Below are 25,924 nucleotides of genomic sequence, written 5' to 3'. Positions count from 1 at the left end.
TTTGGTATTGTTTCCAGTGATATTTAGTAGCATAGTGGCTGCTGGGAGGATAGGAAGAAGATTAAAACAAACATGCTCTCTGACTTCGTGGAAGGAACAAAATAGTGAAAAATATAAGAAATCTTATTTTTAAAAAGTCCTTGGAAATACTTCTCTAGGAAATCAAATGTTTCAATATTTTGACTTACAAATAGGCACATCAGGATGTGGTAATTATATAAAATAATTTTTGCTTTAAAAGTTTATTTTAAGGATCCTTTCATTTAAGAAAATTTGCTAATTCATTTGAATAAGTATTGCATGTACATTTAAATAGACTCATAAAAGATTGTCTTGTAGTTTTACACATGTTGTTAAAGCATAATGTCAGGATATATATACAGAGGGTGCCAAAAAAATGTAGACACATTTTAAGAAAGGAAAAAACTCCTGTATTAAAATTGTAATACTCAATATATACCGATAACAGAAGATGAATACAAGTCACATTTGACTTCTGTAATTACAAGAGGTGCTCAAAGTAATTGCCATCAGCATAATTTTAATACAGGTTTTTCCTTTCTTAAAATGTGTATTTTATATATATATATATATATATATATATATATATATATATATATATATATATATATATATATATAAAATGCCTGAAGCCATTGGTTGTGTTCTTGATTGTTGTTCTCTATTAGTTTTACTTCCTTTATTTTACAAGTCAGACCTAGTATAGATTAAATTAAGAGATGGCAAATTAAGCCTGTGGGTTAAGTCCTGCCCATCATCTTGTACAGAGCTGATGATCTAAGAATGGTTTTTACATTTTTAAATCATTGAAAAAATTCTAAAGAATGATATTTTGTGAAATGTTAAATTACATGGAATTCAAATTTCTGTTTTTATTGGAACACAGCCATGCCCATTCATTTATGGGTTGTCTATAGGTGCTTTCATTCTATAATAGCAGAGTTGAGTAGTTGTGGCAGATTGTATGTGGTGCTCTTAATACTTCAGACTGTTTCAGGATGCACAACAAATCACAGTGACATAGTTTTAACTTGACAGCATTTCAAGTGCTACCTGTATTGCTGTATTGTGACAATTTTATTTTTTGTTATGAGGGCAAACTCATTAAGTAAAAACAAGAAAAGAAAATTGGACTCTGAATGTTGTCCTCCTTTAAGGATACAATGGAATGTAGACTTTTGCTATCAAATCACAAAGCATTGTGTTTATTGTGCAGTGACATTATAGCTGTGCTAAAAGAATAAAATATACAATAACTAATACCATACTAAGTACTCATTGAGTAATGAGTACCATACTAAGTACTCATCATATTCCCAACTCACAGCTAAGCAATGGTCAGAAAAATCAGAACATTTAAAATGTAATATCATAGCAGAAATTCTTTATACAAATAAAAAGTGAAAATGGAACTTCAAAGTGAGTTTCTGAGTGGCTTATTTGCAAAGCAAAGAAAGCCATGTACCAATGGTGAGTTAATTAAATTGTGTTTGTTTGAAGCAGCTGAAGAAATGTGTTCAGAGAAAATATACTTGTTTGGCTAGGAGTCTTTGGCAAGCAACAACAATTGCTCGAAGAAGTGAGAACATTGGAAGCAACATAGTCAATTTAAAAACAAGGCAAATGAATTCAAGTGAATTCATCTTTCTTGGCTTTTGATGAGTTGACAAGTATTACTGATACTGAACTTAATTGTAGTTTATTTGAGGATTCAATACTGAGCTTGAAGTGACTGAAGAGTTAGCCTCTATGAAAAATCTGTGTAGACCAGTTCCAGGAGAGAATATTTTTGAAGTTGAAAAAAACACTAATTCAGTACAACCTGAAGTGGAATCTGCTAAGATGTATTATAACTATTAGTAGTAAAAATATGTGTCAAGCAGAAAAAGGCTCAGTTGGATTAATTTACAAAGCTCGTTAAACTGTAAGGTGTTTAAATTATATGGTTATTCACTGTGTTATTCAATAGCACGTAATTTGCAGAGCATATTCGAGCTTATCATGTGTTATTAAACTAATAGTAATGTTAATGGGGAATTTTATTTGTTGTTATGGACTTAACTATCGTCAGTTATGTGATCTTTTATTAGAAGTAGAAGCTGAATATCTAGACCTGCCGTACCACATAGCAGTTTGATGGCTTAGTAGTGGTAAAGTCTTATTGTGATATTTTGAGCTCAGAGCCCAGATGGAAAGTTTTGGAGTGAGAAGAACCATCTTCAAACACTGAATGAATGCTGACTGGCTTTGGAAATTAGCTTTTGCTGCAGATTTTATAATGGTTCTTAATGAGTTTAACCTAAGATTGCAAGACCAAACAGTCCCATATGTGAAAACTTCATGCCATAAAGTCATTTAGAAAATAACATTATAATGACAAAAAGTAATTTTAAAAATGCTATGAAAAGTTAAGCAAGCAAGATCTCCATTCCACACAGATTTGCAGCAGATCCATAATCCGAGCTCAAACTACAGTTTTAGCAGTTGTTTTCAGAGCTCATGCAAGTGTAAGGAAATTTCCATATTTCAAAATCCATTTAACTGTACAATTGAGGCGCTTCCACTAATATTCAATTGGAAGTGATTAATTTGCCATGTAATAACATGATAAAAGGCATATTTCAAGAAAAAATCTGAAGAATTCTATGAATGCCTTCCAGACAGTAAATATTCTCAGTTAAAATCATGTGCTTGTGGACTGACTTCAGTATTTAGCAGTACTTATTGGATTTTTGTGTACTATTAGCTGTACACATTGGATTTTTGAAAATGTTTTTTCACACACACATACACACATACAAAGAAAACATTTTCAAAAATCCAATGTGTAAAATCTCATTACATATCAACATTAACAGATTAAAATTTGCAATCAATTTGATGATACGGGAACACTAACTTTGAACCTCAGTTAAGTGCAGTATTATCCCCTCACACAAAAAGAAAATAATTCCATTATTTTCATTGCCAAACCTGTGTTATAGAAACTTGAACTCATTATTATTATTATATTTGAATTTTGTCAATAAAAGGTTTGTGGAATTTCTCTTTTGCTTTAAAATTACGAACTTGATTTTGTGTTTTGGTCAGTAAAGCCTAAAATATTTATTGTTTGGTCCTTTACAGAAAAAGCTTGCTGACCTCTGGATTAAACGATAGGTATTTGGCTTGGTCTCATCTAACTAAAGATGACTATTTCCTTCAGAGATGTCAGCAAATTATTTTCTCCCTTTAGCAATAAGTCTGCTAGCCTATTAAAGACTACTTAATGTAGTTTGAAAAAAAAATTTTTGAAAAAATGTTTTATAGGGAAGTCATCTTCTCTATAAATTTGTATTTTTTTTATTTTTATATAAATAATATACTTTTAATTGGATATTCAGGTGTTTGCTACCCCAGAACTTTAAAGAGATAATTTTATTTATAAATTTAATTAAAAATTAAGAACAATCATTTAATTTTATTTGATAAAATATTTAAATCAAGTTATAACTTATTCATCTTGCCAGTTGGAATAGTATTCCTATTTGTACTAGTTAAATATTTTTAGATAAAAACTAGAAACCTAAAACAAATTTGCAAAGCAGATATTGACATTCATAAGTGATTTTTTTTAAAAAAAGATTTTATTGGGGAAGGGGAACAGGACTTTATTGGGGAACAGTATGTACTTGCAGGATTTTTTCCAAGTCAGGTTGTCCTTTCAGTCTTAGTTGTGGAGGGCGCAGCTCAGCTCCAGGTCCAGTTGCCGTTGTTAGTTGCAGGGGGTGCAGCCTACCATTCCTTGGTGTGAGTCGAACGGGCAACCTTGTGGTTGAGAGGACATGCTCCAACCAACTGAGCCATCCGGGAGCTCAGCTGCAGCTCAGCTCAAGGTGCCATGTTCAATCTTAGTTGCAGGGGTTGGAGCCCACCATCCCTTGTGGGAGTCGAGGAGTCGAACTGGCAACCTTGTGGTTGAGAGCCCACTGGCCCATGTGGGAATCGAACCGGCAGCCTTCGGCGTTAGGAGCATGGAGTTCCAACCACCTGAACCACTTGGCTGGCCCCATAAGTGATATTTTTTGAAATGATTCTTCATGTTACACCATACTAACCTAAATAAGCAGGGAAATCTTAGAAAAGTTTAATTTTGAAAAGTAATTAGTATCCTCTTCCAAAACCTCTGCATGTATAGTACTGGAGATTTTCAAAAGATTTTCTTTATTACTGCTCAGTGTCTTGAAGGTTGAATAACTTAATAAAGTATATTATGCACTTATTGTAAACAAAGAGAACATTTTTATTACCAATGCATAAAAAGAGATTTGGCATTAATTTTGTAAATTTGGGTGGGATATTGAAAGGAAGAAGTAATTAGTAATGTTTCTGAAATACTTTATATATCTTTTTATACTTGTATTCTATGTAAAGTCCATTTTTCCCCTACTTTGTTTATAATATATAATATAGGCAAAAATACGAAATATATATGGGTAAAGATTGTGATAATTTTTATCTGTACACATCAGTGAGAAATCCTAAAATGAGCAATTTTTCTTGCTGTTGCTTAATATATATATCATTTGGCATGATTTTTTCTTATATCTAGGTATCTTAATCTGATTTAGCTTTGATTTAAATCTTGTTTTCTAGATGAAGCATTGGATGATTTAAAATCACAGAAGAAAAAAATAGTAAGTTAAATTTAACTTATATAAAACTAATTAAGAATTGAATAATTAATGTTTATATGTTATAAGTAATGACTTTCTAAGAAACAAGTATGCTTTTAGGTAGCATTTTAATGATGAAGCTAAGTTATGAATATTTTTGCTAGTTAATAATGATTGACAGGAAAAAGTAGTTAGATGGACTTTTGAGATTCTGAGGAAGTGTCATTTGGAAGCTGAGAAGTAAGTAAATGAATCATATTGGAAGACTAAGTGAGGCCAAGGGATTAAAAAGGTGGGTGTCCAGATTGATTATTGATTAAGGCCAAAAAAGGACTAAATATCCACCTATGTCAGTTCTCAGGTTTTCTTGACAAGATAAGGCAAAGAGAGAGGGAATCAAGAAGATTGGTTGTAAACGACAAATTTAACATGAAAAGGATGAAGAAAAAGGGAGCGAGAGAGAATTTTTTTCTTTGGTTTCTTCCATTTTCTATCAGCAACTCTGATTACATGGGTATTGATTGTGGGGCCAGTAAAATGCATCCTTCCGATGCATTGGAGAGAGGGTCAAGAGTAAGAAAGGAAGGGCCCTACATATTTGGAGGTTAATATATAATAGTTTCTAATAAGTGAATTGAACTTGGTTTTTGACTTGAATTTACATATGTTTTTTATGTAATTATTTTTGAAGTATGTAAATGATAATTGATAGCATTATCGTGTTATATGGAAACTTATTTAATCAGATAAAAATGATCAATGTATTTTAATCTAACATGTAATATGTAACAATTATTTTGAAACTAATAAGATTAATGTTAAAAATTGTTCTGTGAATTGATAATAAAAGACACTGGTCTTAAGGGTTTTAAATACCTGAAAAATAAAGGAACTTTAATTATGAAAAGATTCCTTAGCTATTTTGTTTCATGCTCCTTCAATGTTCTGTGAGATGTTTATCAAAATTGCATTAACATTTTTGATGGTCCTAAATTGAAACACAGAAATATTCCCATTATATTGTTATATTTTTGACATACTGTATATTATAGAGCAGCCAGAATTCAAAGTGAAGAAATACTGATGGTTCTCTGTCATATAGAAGTTGTGACATGCTTGGTTTTGTTTGCTGATGTGATAAAAAGAAGAGCTGGTAGTAATGGTTAGAGTTAAGCCCTACTTGTACCAAAATGGAGAAATATTGATTAAGGTAGAAAAGACACAGAGGAAGATAAAAGAAAAAAGCAGAAGAAAATAAAAATTTCTGAGTGATGAGAAGCTATTCCAATGTCAGTGGCATCACATCACCAGAAAACACAATCTTGGAGAACATATAATTGGGGAAAAACTTCTCAATAGAGTAACAGAGCAGACTTGGAAAATTCTGTGAAAGGGCTAGCCAAGTTATTTACTTCTTCTTTAATAGCCCTTGAAGGAATCACAACATAAAAGATGCTTCATCTAGGCCTGACAGTTGGGAAATTCAGTTCAGGATTCAATAGTTGTGTATATCTAAATGGTTCATGAAGCATCATGTTAAATAGTTCACTATGGCGTTTCTCTTGCAGTATGATTAAAGGAAAATATGTTGGCTGCTCTAACTCATTTTATTAATTAGGGAACACAATTTACATTGACTTGACCAATGCTGATTATAATACTGTTGCTACTAGGAACTAGTTCCTGGACTTTATTGCTCAAGCCCTTTACAAAGCTGCTTTGTTTGAGTAGCTTTACACTTTGTTTAGAACAATAGGTGTTAAGGGTGTATTAGTAAATAGCACAGTGCTAGCTAATGATTGTGCTGGCAATGAGAGGAGAAAGAAGGGACATTACTTTGGGCAAAAGCTAAATGTAATCAAAACTGATCTCGTCCATTGATGTTTAAGTCTAAACTCTACACTTATAGCCTTAAAAAATACTTTTATTGTTGAAATGCCTGCAGGAAAAATAACTTTTAGTCTAAAATTATTCAACTCCTATACCTTCTCTTACTAACAAAATTAATACAAGTTTATATTTACTACTTGACATTTTATTAAAGGTAGTTTCCTTAAGGATATATCTCTTTAATCTGAATAGATTTGTAATGTAATTTTTAATTTGTAAAAGTTTAATTTGTAACAATGAACATGAATTATCAACTGATTAAAAAGTTAAATTACTTAGAAAGGAAAGAGAGTAACATCTTAACAATGTTTTAAATCTATGAACTTAATGTAAGTACTTACTAAAAGCTAGGAATTAATCTTTATTTATCTAAAAAACTTCCAAGTCTGAATGTGTCTATTTTTCCACATAACTTGTGGTTGGTCTTCAAAAAACACTTTTAGTTTTGTTTTTTTTTTTAAAAATCACTGTTCAATAGGTAATCCCTCTGCCTCCATGACCATCCCATCAAAACAGTTGAAAGACAACATCTAAAACACGAGTCAAAATGATCTCTTTAAGTGGCTTCATGAAAATGCCGTGCTTTTTCCAAATTAGTATTTCTATGTGGTAGTTCCTTTCTGGCATTTTCCTGGAAATTTAAGTTTTTCCAAATCCTGAGAAAAATCAGTTGAGAAAGGGGGAACATGGGAAGAAGTGTTATAATTTTCTGAGAATTAAAGCTTAACAGTCAACTACAAATGTTACTGGTTCAAAGGAGTCCACTAATGTCAGTTGAAAGCAAGAATAAAATTCTAACATGTTGAGCTGTAGGTTAATGTGGACATTTCTGGGACTAGGACAAAAGCATGTAGAAGGGAAGTGGCACAATCTAATTAGTCAGTCTTGCTTTTGTGGTCACGTTATAAGTATGTTTTATGTGCCTGCCTGTTATTAATGGTGAGCTGTTCTTACAAGTAAATTATATACACAATATACTTTTTATAAAATCCTGTGAATGATATTCCGTGAAATAAATTTTGGAAGCAAAGGATGTCCTTAAATTGGCAATTTCAGCATGTGATTCTGTGTAGGGCTGTTAAATAACCTCACTAGCGTTTCAAATGTTACATTTTTGTATTACCCAATAATGTTTGCTGGCATTTTCCAGTGTTTGAATATTCACCATAGGCTACAGATCTTTGTAAATGCTTTAACAGAAGAAATGCAGAGAGAAAAGATGTGACTGTTATTGTGAAATACTCCTATATGAAATCAGAAAATAATATAAAATCTGAATTAGTAAAAACAATATTGATTTCAACAGCAAAAACAATATGAGGGTAAGCAGACAATATTTTCATTGTTGTAAAATCATGAGTTTAAATGATGCAACATGTACCTTAATGCTCTGAATTTAAGATTCTTTTTGGCATATTAATAATTTGACCAAAGTCAGTGCAAAATGAAAGAAATTTTTCTGTGTCTGGAATATTTGTCATGAAACAAAAATCAAGAATATTGGATAGGGCAGTTAATGCTTTGTGTTTTAAAATTTTATTTCAAGAATAATAATTTAAATATTAAACTTTTGTGCAATTTTTCAAAATTAAAAGAAATCTTGACATTTATTTTGTGTTAGTATTCCTTTTTTGTATTCTCTATGATGAAATGTCTATACCAGGTAGAAATAATTGTTATATGTTATTAAAATATAAAATCTTGCCAAAATAATGTTGATTCCTAATAAATAAGTAACCATGTATTTTATTCTCATTTTTAAATAAAAAACTCTGAAATTTTAGTATAACCATATCACAGCAAAACAATTCACTCTTTGTTATGTCATTCATTATTATTTGAAATATATAAAATATTATGAAAAATACAGAGAAACTTATAATTTAGGGAATTCTGAGAATCCAGTTTCTCACTCCTAAATTCTGGGATTAATATGTTGGATATCTGGAAACCAACTTGTTTCAAAACACTTGTTTGTTTCAGAGCCATTCTGGATAATTGGGATATCATTGAAGATTATGTGTTATTGTGTTAGGTACTTTTATAGACTCTTTCTCTCCTACATATTTAAATTGGACAACAGTACTATGAATACGATCTTAATGTATCTGCTTTACAAAAGGGGGAACTGAGGCTAACAGACTTGGTTGAAGTCTTTCTAGCTGATTAAGAAGAGATGTGCTTTGAACCCAGATCTTTTCTGACTTCAGAGCTTCAAGTTTATGTTCTTTCTGCTGATCAGAATGTCTATTTAAAACAAGTTATTCACTTAAAATGTTGTATGGATAAATGTATTAATTAAGCTATTATGTAGCCCCATGTAGCTTTTTAAATTTTCATTACTTAAAATAGAATAAAATTACAATTCAGTTCCTCATTTGCATGAGCAACATTTTAGGTGCTCATTTATCACATGGCTTGGTGGCTACTATATTCTGCAGATATAAACCATTTCCATCATTATATAAAGTTTTATTGCTGCAGCATTGGTCTAAAAAGTCAAAAATTAATTTGTAGAGATCAGGGATTCAGCTCTTTGATAGTCTATGTAATTTTGGTGTATATACTATCATGCCCTCTCTCTACACTTATTCCCAGTTTTTCTCCAACTCAAATGATATTACAAACATTTCCTTTACATCAGAAAATTAAACTTTCTTGTTTTGAGAATTTATTATAATTTTGCAATAATTAGAAAAATGTTTTAGTTTCACTAAACCAAGGTTGATAAATCATTCATCTAAGTACTTAGCTTTTTAAATGTTAAATTGAGTTTTTAATGAGGAGTCTATTAACTACTATTGTGGCAGCATAGTTTTAACTGTATTTTTAATTTGTTAAATGTGTTCTGTATTGCATTTTAAAATAAATGCCCTTTGTAAAATGACACTTAATGAATCTAAGTGCCTATCAGTGGTCACTGAGAAGGAAAAGATTCTGTTCCATTTTTGTAAAAGCATTATATTTTATATATTAGCTATTTGTCATAACTTTGACTATCTAACACTAAAGTTAATTTTTTCTGATATTGGGCCATAACTGCTAAAATGATACTTTACTAGTGATTACTTTTAAAATTAAACCCATGTACTAAGCCGTAAAGTGACTTGAGTGCATTGTAAATAAAATGCTATAATAATGAAATGTTTTAATTACAGTCCCTCATGTGAGCATAGAACTCAGTAAAAATTTTACTTAAATTCTTACTATGTTCAGTTTTTCCCCTCTAAAGTTGTTTGAATCTAAATAAAAAAGGGGGAGCTTCAGCTTTTAAAGTCATTTGAGCAAATTCCATGGCTGTTCTCCCAGTTAGTGAGTTTTCACTGCATTTGCAGCAAGCTAATTGCTTCTGCTAATAAATAATCTAAAATCGATGCTGACAGCAGTTAATTGGCACAGAGATTTTATTTTGTAAAGCTCTTGGCTAACGACCTTCTTTAAATTAATAGCATTAAGTGCTGTGAGGAAATAAATCTGAGGAATTGCCTGTCATTTGCTTGTCATGTCTAATAACTTCCAATAATGATGGCTGATAGATTTTTGCACATTCCATTATTGAAGTTGGTGCATGTAATTATTCTCCTCATTATATGTAAACAATTAGCAATATTTGGTATTTCCTTGCAGTAAAACTGTTAAATACAAGTAACATTAGAGGTCAGAAGTCATTTTAAAATCTGGATTTTCATTATTTGAATGTAGGAAGTCTTTCATGCTATCTGGATGTATTATGTGCTGTTTATTTTAAGCCTTGTATTTGAGCACTTTTTGACTAGCACTTATAAAATAAGTAATATGTGTGTTTTAAAATGTAACAATTTATGGAAATTTTTGTTCGCAGCTTGAAGAAGTCATGGAAAAAGAAACGTATAAAACAGCTAAATTAATTCTTGAAAGATTTGATCCAGACTCAAAGAAAGCAAAGGTAAGTCTGTGATATCACTACTATTTTATTACAAATTGCACATTGTAATAGGTCACTGAAATAACATTATTGTAATTGACAGGAGTTTGAGCCGCCATCTGCTGGAGCAGCTGTAGCTGCAAGACCTGGACAAGGTAAATAACTTTGTACAAACTGCTGCTGCTGTTGGAAAGATCCATATTTATCCAAGTGAGTTCAAAAGTGTGATAGAGGTGTGTAAAAATTTATGTAGAGTGCTTTTATGTTAATTTTTATTTGGTAATTTGGGATATGACTTGGAGTGATGGCAGTAGGTTTATTTCATTTTGATTTTATAGGATTATGATGATAAAGTATCTGTTGAGCTTTAATATATAATTAGTTTTAATCCTTTGAAATCTAAGTAATTTCACCAATATTTTGTAAGTTTTTTCCCCGCTTTAAATAAGGATCTTGTTATGAAAATTCTTGTTATGAAATATCTTGTTATGAAATATTTTGTTATGAAAATTCTTACATTTTTATGATTTACTTTTGAGGTGAATTTAATGAAGATTTTTGTCAAATTTGAAGTTTCTTCTAAAATAACACTTTTATTTAGGAAGAGAATAAAATAATTTAGAAATGAGGAAAAAATTGAATTACTCCTATATAACATTAAGTCTTTCTTTTTGAGGTAATATTCCCAGATTATTAGTGAAACCATGACTTATTTTGTCATTAAATAGTATGTAAAATTTAAAAAATCATTATTTTGACTGGTTACACAGAGTATCCCCAAGACTGGCATGTGAAAAAGTATTTTTGAGTTTACGTTGGCTTCCCTCTTTGTTCTCTTCTCTAGAATATAATACTACAGTTTGTAATGCTTTTGTAGCAAATATAGAAGATAATATTGTGAAAAATTTAACATCTATCCTTTTAAATCATCAGAATTTAGGCTGGTTTATAAAGATAGGATGACATTTAGAACTTTGAGAAGTCAATTCTTTTATAAATATCCACAAAGACGATGGGTACTAAGTAAGCCATAATAGTTTTAGGTTTTCTAATTGGCAGAGCTATGTGGGAAGAACCCCACCCTCTCCCATATTGCCTAAGTAGGATTTTGGGTTTTAGAAATATTAGCCTGCTCTTTAGATAACTGTAAAAGTTTACATATTATTAAAATAAACTAGGCATAGGTACTTGCAATGAAACTCCTACTTTAATAATCAGTCTAAATTTTTGCACAATTTATACTTCTTTCTAGTAATTATAAAAAAAAAAAGTTTTTGGCCTATAGGCTAGGTTTCTGTAATTTTTGCAGTATTTTGTATAACTGGTACTAACTTTTCAAAAATACTTCCTGAATAACCTTAGTGAATATGTTTTTAAAATGTGATAATTTGCAGAAATCTGTTGCTGTTACTTTTGAAAAATTCTGTTCTTTTCTCTCTTACTAAAGGTCAGATGTATGATCCCCTTTACTGACATTTTTAAGTATTTATTAATATTTAAGCAGCATAAGTTACTTCAAGAGCTAAACTTAACTTTCCTTAGAAACTTTGAAATCCAAATACATTTTTTCCTTCTAATGTCATATCATAATTATAGAAAAACCATTGCTGGTCTTTCTGTTTTGGATTCCTGTGGTACTGCTTTTAGATATTCTTTTCTGGAAAATTAACATTTAGCTATATATAAATGAATTGTTTATTTAAAAGAATGTACAGGCACCATGCGGAATAAACAAATTATTAAAAAATGGTTTTTGACTATAAGAAGCTTATAACCATTTTTTTTTTTAAATATTTTTTCTGGACTGTGCTATTGTAGTAATCCCAGCTCTTCCAGGTCTATTGTAATTAATTGCTGTTTGGATTTTTTCCTTATTTAAAAAAATTCTAAACTATTTCAACTTTATCCTACTTTTTGAGAATTATAATTTAGTTTTGTTGTTTAAATTAATCCTGTCATATCTCTTTTAGGTTCCCATTATTTTTACAGATGACTTTGTCATACGTTTTATTTATATTTAAGTTCTGTTTCTGTGTGTTTAAAGTTAAGTCTTTTTACTTTGCTTGAACCAACCTTCCTTTCTCCCTCCCTTCCTCCCCCGTTCCCTCTGCCTCCTGTTTCCTTCCCCTTTCCCTCCCTTTCCTTTTCTTTCACCTGTTTCTGAACTTAAATAATAGAAAGGAGAAAAAAGTACTGAAGATGTACGTATGTACATATATGTGGCACTTGAATAGATTTACTCTCCAAATCTAACTATAAATCTAATTGTGGTGTCCTTATTTTACTAGTTCTCTTGCATGATTGCTGAAAACAGAACTTTGATTTATGTGTAGTAGGTATCATTCTGTTATTTTTTATTACCTACTTGTTAATGAAATATATTACACTGAGATTAATTATAGATTTTGAGAATAGTATTCTTTGATTTGCTTAGATTTAGTACTAAAAGGAGTATAATATTTACTGGGCATGATATTAACCCAACTACCTCTCCCTTTTTAAATAGATTTCGTCTTTTAGAACATTTTTAGATTTACAGAAAAATTGCAAAGCTAGTACAAAGAGTTCCTATATACCCGTGTACAAAGCTTCACCTACTATTAACATCTTACATTAACAGAATACATTTGTTAACATTAATGAATATTGACTCACTATTATTAACTTAAAATCCACAGTTTATTCACATTTCCTTAGTTTTTACCTAATGTCCTTTTTCTGTTTCAGAATCCTATCCAGGATACCACATTACATTTAGTTGTCATGTATTCTTAGGCTTCTTTTGGCTGTGCCAGAAAATCAGTGTCATCATTTGATGTGAAGGAATAAATGAACATAAAAAGTAGATATATGTACAAATATACATATATCATTAAATAGAATGATATGGTGCTTGGATGCTTAGCACTTATTCTAGTTCTGTAGAAATCATGGACTGAGAGATGGAAAGATTTTATGTCCTTTCTGGATTAAAAAGCAATAAAGTTTGGATTTAATGAAAAATGGAATTTGTCACAGTGTAAATTCCTGAATAGCTTCTATAGGAGAATAAATCTAGTTATTTGGGGATGGTAAAAAAACTAAATTTTTGTTCAAGGTTTAGTTGGTACCATGTTTCCCTGAAAATAAGACCTACCCTGAAAATGAGCCTCAGTTGAGATCATCAGCCAGACAGACGCTTTTAGTACGTTTTGACGATGTTCCAGAAAAAGATGACATGACTGTATTTGAATAAATGTAGATTGTTGTACATGAAAAAATAAGACATCCCCTGAAAATACACTGTAATGCATCTTTTGGAGCAAAAATTAATATAAGACCCTGTCTTATTTTCGGGGAAATATGGTGTATAGGATTAAATTTGACTTCCGTGTTCTAACTTCTGATTTATTTAGGGTTGTTTTTTTTCCTCAATAATGTTTAATGAGTTTGTGGTATCTGCCAGGCATTGTTTTAGGCCCCGGGGACATAGTACCCTGTTTCCCTGAAAATAAGACCTAGCCGGACAGTCAACTCTAATGCATCTTTTGGAGCAAAAATTAATATAAGTCCTGGTATGATATCCAGTATTATATTGTATTATATTATATTATATTATATTATATTATATTATATTATATTATATTATATTATATTATATATTATATTATACCTGGTCTTACAGTAAAATAAGACTGGGTCTTATATTAATTTTTGCTCCAAAAGACGCATTAGAGCTGATTGTCTGGCTAGGTCTTATTTTTGGGGAAACATGGTAGTGAACAAAACAAACAAACAAAAATCTCTCTCTTTTTGTATGTGTGTATATATATAAATTTATCTGTGAAAATAAAGACATGCTGATGAATTGATGAATAGGGAGTGGCTTGAGTGAGGATGGGTTGAAGTTTTAAATAGGGTTGTCAAGGAAGGCCACATTTATAAGTATTTGATCAAAGACATGAAATAAGTGAGAGAATGAGCCCTACTGATATCTGAGGAAAGAACATTCCAGACAGAGGAATCAATAAGTGTAAAGACGAAGTAGAGAGCATGCCCAGACTGCTCTAGAAATAGAAAGGACGCCAGTATGGCTGGACTGGATTGAAGCATGTGGAGAGGAATAGGAGAAGCAGTAAGAGAGGCAACAAAGGATCGTAGAGAGCCTTGTATGTAGAATGTAGACCATAAGAACTTCATTTTTCAATGATTTAAAAAAAATGTTTTACTTTTTTGTTTTGAACAGAGAATTTACATGATCTAAATTATGTTTTAAAAGGCAGCTTACTGTGTTGAGGCTGCAAAGGAAACAAAGGTGGAAGCAGGGAGACGACCTAAGAAGCTGTTGCTATAATCTAGGAAAGCACTGAGGGTGACTTGGACCTTGAGTTAGTCACACTGGAGGTGGTGTAAGAAGTAGTAAGAGCCTGCATATTTTGAAGGTGGAAGATTTCCTGATGGGTTGAATATAGGGTCAGAGAATAAGGAGTAAGAGATGATCTCCAGTATTTTTACCTGAATAACTGGGAAGATAGAGTTGCCATTTATTGAGATGGTAGATATTGCAAGTGGAACACTTTTTGGAGGGGGTTGAGGTGAGGTGGTGAAGAGCAGGATTTGACATGTATATCTGAGATGCCTACTAGATAGACATCCAAGTGGAGATTTTAAGGAAGATTTGAGTATGAGTCTGGCAAACAGGAATTATCTGGGTTGAAGATATAAATTTTGGGTGTCATCAGTATGTGGGTGGTATTAAAACCACAAGACTGGAAATGGTCACCAAGGATGTAAGTGTGGGGAAAGAAAAGGACCAAGGCCACCCTAGGGCACTCGAAAATTAAGATACTGAGAGTAATGAAGAGGAACCAGAAAAAGAAACTGAGTAGTGGTCACTGAGATATGAAGCCCAGAAGAGTGTGGAGTCTGGGATGCTAATTGAAGAGAGTATTTCAAAGTAGTGACAAAAATTAATGCCAAGTAAGTTGAGGGTTGAGAATTCAACACTGATTTTAGCAATGTTGAGGTCCTTGGTGATCTTGAAAAGAAAAGTTTTGGTGGAAGAATGGGGACAAAAATCTGATAAGTGAATTTAAGAAAGTATGGGGATAGAGATGTTGGAGACAATAACGAGAGACAATTCTTTTGATTAAAAAGCTAGAGGGGGGAAGCATTTTCTGTATGAAAAAAATGATAGCATGTTTGTGTGCTACTGGGAATGGCATAGAAGACACAGAATAATTGATGATGGAGGAGAGAGTGGGGACAATTGATGGAGAACTGTCCGTGAGGAGGCATGAAGGGGTGGGGTTTCGGGTACAAATGGAAGAGTTGGCTTTTGATAACTATAGTAAGGAGGGAAGACAGAGATATGGGAAGGTGGTGGGAATTTTCTTCTGGTTTTATCTTTTTTCCCAGTGAGAGTGAGGATGGGGAAGATGTTGGGGTTCTGAAGAGAAGGTATAAAATAATTCTCTAGGAGAGAGAGTAAGTAGATTAGGAAAATGTAGGAAGGCCAGGGGACACTAACATCCACTTAGAGTTAATGGTCATGAATTTAAAGCATGGTTGTGTGTGTTTTCCAGTTGTGTTTAGCTGTATGGGAACAGGCATGGAGTAGGCCGAGAGTTGGTTTTAACCAGAGCTGGGGTTTTGCCTAATGGGTTTGATAAAGTGATAAAGGGGCAGGGAGGTGCAGTTGTATAACAAGGAAGTGATTATAACAATGTATTATGGAATCTAAGATGATCATGAGGTAAATAAGGACATGAGAGGGGGCTGATAAATGGTCAAAAGGTATTGGCAGTATTAATATAGGGGTCTGCAAACTGCAGCCTGCAAATCTGGGCCAACAGCTCTTTTACATGGCTGTTGAAATTATTATGGCTGTTGGTTTTACATTTTTACAGTGTTCTAAGAAATAACAAAGAAGAATGAGAATATGCAACAGAAATTGTATGTGGTCGACAAAGTCTAAAATATTAATGTATGACGCTTTATGAAAAATATTTGCTGACCCCTTTAATAACTAATAATTAATGGATCATAGATCCCCTTGGAGTTGAAAGAATAATAGAGGAAATAAGCTGGAAAGGTAAGTGTTCTTTGAGAGTGGGATACTTGAACTTGAGAGGGATGTACTTATCCTTAATGGCAAGGATATAGGACTAGATAGGACCATAGGAGTGAATGGCTGAAGTAGGGGGGCTGATAAGATTATGAGATGATGACATCCGATAGCTAAAATAAATTCTTAACAGACCCTTCTATATTTGTTTTAAAAGGAAGCTACCTATACATTCTCTTTTACCTTTGTACATAACACTACGTCTCTACTGATAAAATTAGCAAAAGAAAAGTCAATTGTATCCTGCCACAGCTAAATTTGAAATCAATAAGTATTGCAGAAAAAATTAATGGCTCTAGCAAATGGATTTTAACTTCTTATTTAAGTAGGTTTTTAGAGTTTACTCACTTGTGTTCCGTGGGATATATTGAAGATTAAAGTAGAAATCATTAATCTCTTTTGATCTTGATAGCAAATGGGATGGTTTTCTTAGTGCCGAATAGTATTCCATTGTGTATATATACCACAACTTCTTTATCCATTCATCTATCAAAGGACATTTTGGTTGTTTCCATGTCTTGGACACAGTAAACAAAGCTGCAATGAACATTGGAGCACACGTGTCTTTATGTATAAATGTTTTCAGATTTTTGAGGTAGATACCCAGGAGAGGGATTGCTGGGTCATAAGGTAATTCTATTCGTAATTTTTTGAGGAACCTCCACACTGCTTTCCATAACGGCCGCACCAGTCTGCATTACCACCAAGTGTATGAGGGTTCCTTTTTCTCCACAGCCTCTCCAACACTTGTTACTATTTGTCTTATTGATGATAGCCATTCTGACTGGGGTGAGGTGATATCTCATTGTGGTTTTTATTTGCATTTCTCTGATGATTAGTGATGTTGAGCATTTTTTCATATGTCTATTTGCCATTTGTATGTCCTCTTTGGAGAAATGTCTCTGCAGGTCCTCTGCCCATTTTTCAATTGGGTTGTTTGTTTTTTTGTTTTGAGTTGTATGAGTTCCTTGTATATTTTGGATATTAGCCCTTTATCGGAGGCACTGTTTGCAAAAATCTTCTCCCATTCAGTTGGTTGCCTCTTTATTTTGTCGATGGTTTCTTTTTCTGTGCAGAAGCTTTTAAGTTTCATGTAGTCCCATTCGTTTATTTTAGCTTTTACTTCAATTGCCTTTGAAGTCAAATTCATAAAATGCTCTTTGAACCCAAGGTCCATAAGTTTAGTACCTATGTTTTCTTCTATGCAGTTTATTGTGTCAGGTCTTATGCTTAAGTCTTTGATCCACTTTGAATTAATTTTGGTACATGGTGACAGCAGTCCAGTTTCATTCTTTTGCACGTGGCTATCCAATTCTCCCAGCCCCATTTCATGAAGAGGCTGTCTTTCCTCCATTGTATGTTTTTAGCTTCTTTGTCAAAAATTATCTGTCCATATTTATGTGGTTTTATTTCTGGGTTCTCAATTTTATTCCATTGGTCTATGTGTCTGTTTTTCTGCCAATACCATGCTGTTTTGATTATTGTAGCCCTGTAGTACAGGCCAAAGTCAGGAAGTGTGATACCTCCAGTATTGTTCTTTTTTCTTAAGATTGCTTTGGCTATTCGGGGTCTTTTGTGGTTCCAAACAAATCTGATGATTTTTTTGTTCTATTTCTTTAAAAAATGCCATTGGGATTTTGATGGGGATTGCATTAAATCTGTATATTGCTTTGGGTAGTATGGCCATTTTAACTATGTTGATTCTTCCAATCCATGAGCATGGAATGTCTTTCCATTTGTTTGTGTCTTCTTCAATTTCTTTCAAAAATGTCTTATAGTTTTCAGCATATAGTTCCTTCACATCCTTGGTTAAGTTTATTCCTAGGTATTTTATTCCTTTTGCTGCAATTGCAAAAGGAATTGTTTTTTGTATTTCTTTTTCTGAGATTTCATTATTAGTATATAGGAATGCAATGGACTTTTGTACGTTGATTTTGAAGCCAGCAACTTTACTGTATTTGTTGATTGTTTCTAATAGCTTTTTGGTGGAGTCTTTAGGGTTTTCTATATATAGCATCATGTCATCTGCAAAGAGTGATAATTTAACTTCTTCATTCCCAATTTGGATGCCTTTTATTTCTTTCTCTTGCCTGATTGCTCTGGCAAGGACTTCCAACACTATGTTGAAAAGCAGAGGTGATAGGGGACAGCCCTGTCGTGTTCCTGAATGTAGAGCAAAGGGCTTCAGTTTTTCACCATTAATTATGAGATTAGCTGAGGGCTTGTCATATATGGCCTTTATTATGTTAAGGTATTTTCCTTCTATACCTATTTTATTAAGTGTTTTAATCATAAATGGATGTTGTATCTTGTCAAACGCTTTTTCTGCATCAATTGATATAATCATATGATTTTTGTCCTTTTTTTTTTTTAACATGGAGGATGGATTGGAGAGAGCAAGGCTGCAGACATGGAAATCAGTTAGGATACTGTGTTTCCCTGAAAATAAGACCTAGCCGGATAATCAGCTCTAATGCATCTTTTGGAGCAAAAATTAATATAAGACCTAGTCTTATATTATTTTAGATAAGACTTGGTCTTATATTATAGTAAAATAAGACTGGATCTTATATTAATTTTTGCTCCAAAAGGCGCATTAAAGCTGATTGTCCGGCTAGGTCTTATTTTTGGGGAAACACGGTTATCATCCAATATATTCGTAGGTAAGCAATAAAGGCCTGCACTAAAGTTGTGGCAAAGGAGTTGAAAAAGAGATTTAAGAGAATTCAGATTTAAGAGTAGATTGACAAGACTTGATGGCAATCAGATTTGGAAATAGGGGAGTGGGAGGAGGAGTCAACATATCACTTAGGTTACTTTTGGTTTGGGTTACTGGTTAGATGTTAGTGTTTTAAGCAAGATAAGGAACATGAGAATTGGAGTAATTGTGTAGAAGATACGTAATGCATTTGCTTTTGGAACTGTTGTGTAGGAATTACATCCAGGTGGTGCGGCTTATAGGCAGTTGATTATTTCTTACGGAGCTCAGGAAGAAGATTGAGACTGTAGATACAGATTAGGAATCATTGGGAAGTATGGGTGACAGTTACTGAAACTATGGAATTGAGTGTAATTGCCCAGGGAGAGAAAACAGTAAGAGGAGCTATGGCAAAACCCTGTAAGGGTAGGTGGAGAAAGAGGAGCCCAGGAAAAAGACAGAAGGAATGATCAGCGTTAACAACAGAATTAAACTGGCATCTAAAAAAGTTGAAGTGTAGTAGAGCTGGCACCCACTGCTATAGTCTGCAAAGGGTCAGGTAAGTAGAAGACAGATGAGACCATTGCATCTGACAGGTTGCGTAACAGATGAGGGTGGTAGTGTCATAAAAACTGGGATTTGAATCCTGGCTCCATCTTATTTCACTGTGAGACTTTTGGTAAGTTACTTAGCTTCTGAGCTTTTGTTTTTCCTTTTGAAAACTGGGGATAGGAGTTATCTCAAAGATCTAAATATTGATGAAATTAGTAAACTCACATAAAGCGCCTAGAAGAGCAGCTATGCTAATAACAATAATGGTGGTGTAACCAAAGCAGTGGTACTTTCCAGTGGTGGGGGTTACTGTGGTAGCAAAGAAGGACCAAAACCAGATTGTGCTGTGTTAAGAAGTGAAATGTTGGGGAAGTTTTTCTTTTTTCAAAAATCTTTGCCTCTATTTGAAGGAAGATGTTATGGAATCATTTCTGTTAATAGAAAGCCACCAACTTATTGAGAAAACAATTTTAGTAGAGAAGTATGGCAGAAGCTGTATTTAAAAGAGGTTAGTGTGAAGAGGATGTGAAGATGTTATGGTGAATGTAGAGTTTAGAATATTTGAAAGTAAGAGACATCAGATGTGTGATCTTTCTTATTTTGGTTATTTAAAGGAATTATATTTGTATAAATTTAAATAATAGAGACCGGAATATAAGTAAATTGAAAAATAGAAACTCTCCTGAAGATGTATTACCACATCTGACGTAACTGCATCTTATAATCATACTTCTAAAGAGCCAAATTCACCCTAAATTTAAGTTTTCACATCTGCATATGTGAGTCATTCATAGGCTTAAAGATTTTTTTTTTTCCTCATTACTAAAATTTATTGAAAGTTTTTCTTATGAGGCTTAGAACTGGACACAATAGTTCTGAAAGTCTTTGACTAGTGTTAGGGAAAATATGAGGATTGTGTTTGTAGTACTGCCAACACTTTTTAAAGAAATTTGAAACCTAGAATGAATAAAAGACTTTTAAGTTCTCATAAGAACAGGTGGTATCAGCTAGGATGAAAATGCAGGCCTGCTAACTATTGTATGGTGTTCTTCCTACTACAGCTTAATACCAAAGCAAAGACAAAACCTTCCACCAGTATGTAAAGAAACAGTATTTAAAATCTGATAAATTAAGAGATAATTATTGGTATTATAGCACATTCATCTCAAGAATTATTTAATAACAAGTTAGAGTTATAGATTTAAAGTTTTACATAAATTGTGAAGTTACACATTTAAACAAGTTTACAAATAACTTTAGGAAAACATTTAACTTGTAAATTCATATCTATTTTATTTTAATTGATTTAGAAATTCTAGGTTGCTTGGTTTTTGATTTATTATAATCTCTGCAACCTTTAGATGTATACTACTTATATTGGTTATTGCTCATTAAGTACTTTTTCTGTGTTCTGGCTAATCTCTTTGCACTGATGGTCTCATTTAATCTTACCATAAGAGGTAAATATTCACATTTTAAGGAGCCTGAACTTAGAGATGTTATTAACTTGGAAAAGGCTATATGCACATCTAATAAACAGGATGGAGCTAAAATTTAAATTAAGACACTTTAATCCCAGAGTCTTTGCTTTAGCAATCATCCTGTTTTATCATTATTTAAACTTTTCTACCTTTTGTTTATCGTGGTATTGTAGTTTTTAATCTTATTTTGATTTTATTTGCTTAATTTTGAATTTGAAAATATAGACATGTCCTCATATTCAGTGAGAGTGATTTTTATCAAATCATTGACTGGTCATTGATAAGTATGTTAGAACATCCTCAGGTCAAGAATTGACCTTATGGAACATTCCTTATGATACTTTACCAGATTGATGTGGGTAAATCTTTTTTGGGGGGTGCTATTTTACATTTAAGTGTAGGAAATGTTGAATATAACCAATATGACTACTTTGTTGAGTACTAGAAACTTTTTGGAGTAATTATAGTACAAGGCATTTGTGAATGGCAAGCTGACTTAAAGTTGAGAAATCTTAGATATTTTAAATTGAGATTAACAAAATACTCATATTTCGTAACACTTTAGCAAATATAGATTTAGACTGTATCATTAGCTATTTTTAACTATTGATATTGTAACTCTTTGTTACTTGCTTTTCCTTTGAAAACGATGGAACTGTATTTTTCCCTTTACTGACTCTAATATTTCTCCCCCTCTGTCTGCCTAAATTGCAACTTAGACGTTATTAAGCCAAGTCTCTCTTATGGAATGCCAGACCTCATGTTCCTTGCTTACTAGTTATTCGTAGACCTCACCTTTCAGTAGCACATGAAGAGTGGTAAAAGTGTGCTTTGGTTAATTTTCACAGAGTATATGCACATTCAGAAGAAGCAGTCTCGTCTTTGTTCAAGAAGTAGAAGGATAATAGCTACTTTTAATGTACTCTAATAAAGGTTAAACTTTCATTTACATATCTAATAAAGGTTAAACATTTCATTTATCTGTAATAAACAACTATGTTACTAGTTTATGGAAAAAACTTTCATTTATCTGGAAGAAAATGTCATTTTTTTGAGTTACGTTTTACCTGAAAATCTGCAAAAAATGATTTACAATATTTAATGCCTTGTTTTTTAAATTAGTTTTAATGACCTAATCTTAATGATTTCACTGATCTTAGTACCTTTTGAAGCATTTAATGGCTTTCTTAATGTGTAACTACTTTTTAAGGTGTCCCTTGTGATCATTAAGTGACCCGCTAATTTGTAGGAGATATTAGGGTATAATTAGTCCAGGTAAAATCAGAAATTTTCTATATAAACTGCATGGAAAATAGCCAAATATAGACAGTTTCATTTATGCATTTATATGTGATGACATGCTTGTAATTATTGCAGTGGTTAGATTAGAGACTACAGTAAGAATCAGTGGAAAGTTAGTTCGTCCCAGTCATTATAATTAACTAGTCATTTGAAAATACTTAGTTGTGTGAAAACACTGTCCTCTGAAATAGGTATTCAATAAATGTGAGCTATCAATTTATAGATATTATCTTATTTAATCCTCATAACAATTCTATGAGTTAAGAATAGTATTACCCTAATTTTATAGATAAAGAAACAGGCTTAGTGAAGTTAATCCATTTAAGGAAATGTAGCAACAGCCAGGATTCTAACCACACTTTTCTGACCACAGGGCCCAGGTTCTTAACTAGTAGACTAGATTGTGGTAAACTGAAATCTGATGCTGAAGCTGTATTTTTTATTGCAATGAACTTTTCACGAAAATCTTTAACTGTGAAATAGAGTCCAAATCTAAAGTATTTTACTTTTGGAATTATGCATTTTTACCAGTCATGCCTATTAAAATTTAACTTACGTAGTTTCAGCCTACTATTTCAAGATTTGTGGTAATTTAATGTGATGTGTAGAATTAAAAAGCTGTGTTTCTTGAGATCTTACCATCAACATTCAAGTAAAGTGTTAGTGGGAATTGGGAATGATAGAATTGAATTTTATGTTATTGAGTTAGGAGATCATGAAACTTTCTGTAAAGGGCCAGATAATAAATATAATAAATGGCTTTGAGAGCTATATGGTCTCTGTTGCAACTACTCAACTCTTTTAAAACAGCCATAGACAATATATAAACAAAAGAGCATGATTGTATTTCAGTAAAGCTACAAAAAGAGACGGTAGCCTGGATTTGGCACATTTGCCAACCCTTGTTACAGAAAGTCTTGTTATTTCTGCCACTCAAGATAAGATTTATTTATGGTGATATATTATTTATGCCAAGTGGAAGTTTTCCTTTATTGAATGTATTGCCAAAAACACTTACTAAAAAGGTAGCAATAGTGTTAAGGAGATTGGGCATGGTACTTAATACTAAAGAATACTTTTTCAGGATTTCTCTGACTACTTAGAGTAATTACTTCATAAATTATTTGATAATTCCAGAATATACTTATTCACTCATTTCTTAGAGTTATCATTATTTTTATCTTGAAAAACAAATCTGTAACTTTTACTAATTCTGATAAACTTTCTTTATCATAAATTAGGAAGGATTGCTGTAAAAGACATGACACTCAATTAGGTGATGATTTTATTTCATTTGAATTTATTCTGAAGAGTAATATCAGTAGATAGACTGAGATCAAAGCTTGTTGTGTAAATACCTATATGCAGTTGACTTCTGGGATCAGAACTGGAGAACTCTGTTATAGTCAATTTTCAATGTTACATTGTTCTTATTACAAGCAGGTTTGGCCCTACAGATGCCTTCTGGTGGCACAACACTTTATTAGTTTAAGTAAGACTTGTGGTATTGGCTAATGTGGTATATTGGATATTTAATATATACTTTTTATTCTTATTGTCAGAGATTCGTCAGCGAACTGCAGCTCAAAGAAACCTTTCTCCAAAACCAGCAAGCTCTAGCCAGGGTCCTCCCCAACAAGTTCCAGTATCTCCTGGACCACCAAAGGACACTTCAGCCCCTGGTGGACCCCCAGAAAGAACGCTTACTCCAGGCCTATCGTCAAATGTGTTACCAAGACGTCTCGGATCCCCTGCTACTTCAGTGCCTGGAATGGGTAAACAGAGCACTTAATGTTATTTACAGTTTATATTGTTTTCTCTGGTTACCAATAAAACGGGCCATTTTCAGACAGTATGGAAATGGCATTTCATTTGGAAATTGCAAAGCAGTTATCTGATTAAGCAGGAGTTCCATATTCAATTAGCCATAACTCTTTACAGCTGGCACCTTGTGATACTGAAACCTATTTCTTGAGCTCATTTAACTGTTATGGCTTCTTTGTTTAAATGGCAATAAAACTTTGTAGTATTCTATAGTCAACAGTATAGCATATCTTTTTATATTCAGCTTTAGAGTGGCTCCAGATTTATATAAAATGGGGATAGAAGAGAACACTTTTGGAATATATTCATGCTTTTTGCTAAACCCTTCACATATATTTTTAAACATGACAATTACTTAAGATATTTCAGGAAGAATATTCCTTCATTGTGGTATACAGTACTACTATTGTTAATATGTGCTGGTAAATTGTTCTTTCTTTAACCCAGACAATTAGTATTTACTGACAGATGCTTTAAAGCATAAAGTCCTATTAAATTAACTGCCTTTACTCTATTTCATTTCTTTGGATTCTCTTTTTTTAGCGTGGTAGATCACTAGAATATTGCATTTTTGGAGCATAATAGATTATATTACCCTGTAACTTTCTTTTTGGATGTGATTGGGACTTAGAAATCCACTGCTTTAGCAGATCACATCATTTTATGTAGATTCCCATGTCAGATACTTGAATATGATAGTAAATTATTTTCTTTTAGGGTATTTAATTCTAATTTAGATTACTTTGGTATTTTATGACTAATTATTAACATAATTTATAATGACTTTGAGGCTAGTCAGTAGTTCATATCAGGTATTCAGTTCACTTAACGTGTATGTAATATCAATAAGTAATCTAAATGTTACTATTACAGTAGATTTTTTCCCTGCTCTTCCTTCAAAAACAGCAGCCAAAGATTTTAGAAAACAAGAAAACTATTAATTTATAAACAAATTAAGAAGTCTGGCTACAAATGAAATGTATACAAGTCATAATTTTAAAAATAGTTGAAAAAAACTTTAAAATTTTACGTATAATGATGTCTCTTAAGGCAGCCATATATTTTGTGAAATTGAGAAAAATTAAATAGAAAATTATTCATTTTCCTGTTGTTATCTGACTGATTTGAGATACACACGATTTATAAAATTCTTTGTTGTTTAATGAAATAAACATTTTTGTGAAAATGCATATATTTTATACATTTGTGTATCTAGTTTCAAAGAAACAGAAGTTTAGCAAGTTATATAAATAAAAACTGTATCACACATGTAAGAATAGGATTATAGAAGGAATAATGGCCTACATTTTGTGATCATGTAAATATAACATATTTTACTAAAGTTTTTAAGTAGTTTATCTGTAAAAGACTGTTTGTATTTAAGTTGAACATTGCCAAAAATATGAATGAGTTAAGTGATTTCTTATAGAGAAGATTAATAATTCATTTTTTCATTATGCCATATTTGTGGAAGAGAATCAATTTAATGTG

The 25,924-nt window shown here is 32.2% G+C and overlaps 1 protein-coding gene across 4 annotated transcripts in view; it reads left to right on the top strand.

Moving 5' to 3' along the window:
- The window catches only part of LNPK (lunapark, ER junction formation factor), a 77,916-nt gene that overhangs the window by 27,460 nt on the left and 24,532 nt on the right, over positions 1-25,924 (top strand). For all 4 annotated transcript variants that reach the window (XM_088794491.1, XM_074338307.2, XM_074338301.2 and 1 more), the window contains exons 6-9: positions 4,657-4,697; positions 10,408-10,491; positions 10,574-10,625; positions 24,172-24,384. In XM_088794491.1, the coding sequence (XP_088650617.1) occupies positions 4,657-4,697; positions 10,408-10,491; positions 10,574-10,625; positions 24,172-24,384 (390 nt within the window). The remainder of the gene's footprint in view (positions 1-4,656; positions 4,698-10,407; positions 10,492-10,573; positions 10,626-24,171; positions 24,385-25,924) is intronic.

Source organism: Rhinolophus sinicus, chromosome 17 (assembly GCF_057876585.1).
Source record: "Rhinolophus sinicus isolate RSI-liver-muscle chromosome 17, RSI-T2T, whole genome shotgun sequence".
In the NCBI taxonomy this organism is placed as follows: domain Eukaryota; kingdom Metazoa; phylum Chordata; class Mammalia; order Chiroptera; family Rhinolophidae; genus Rhinolophus; species Rhinolophus sinicus.
This window is presented reverse-complemented; position numbering and strand designations above follow the sequence as displayed.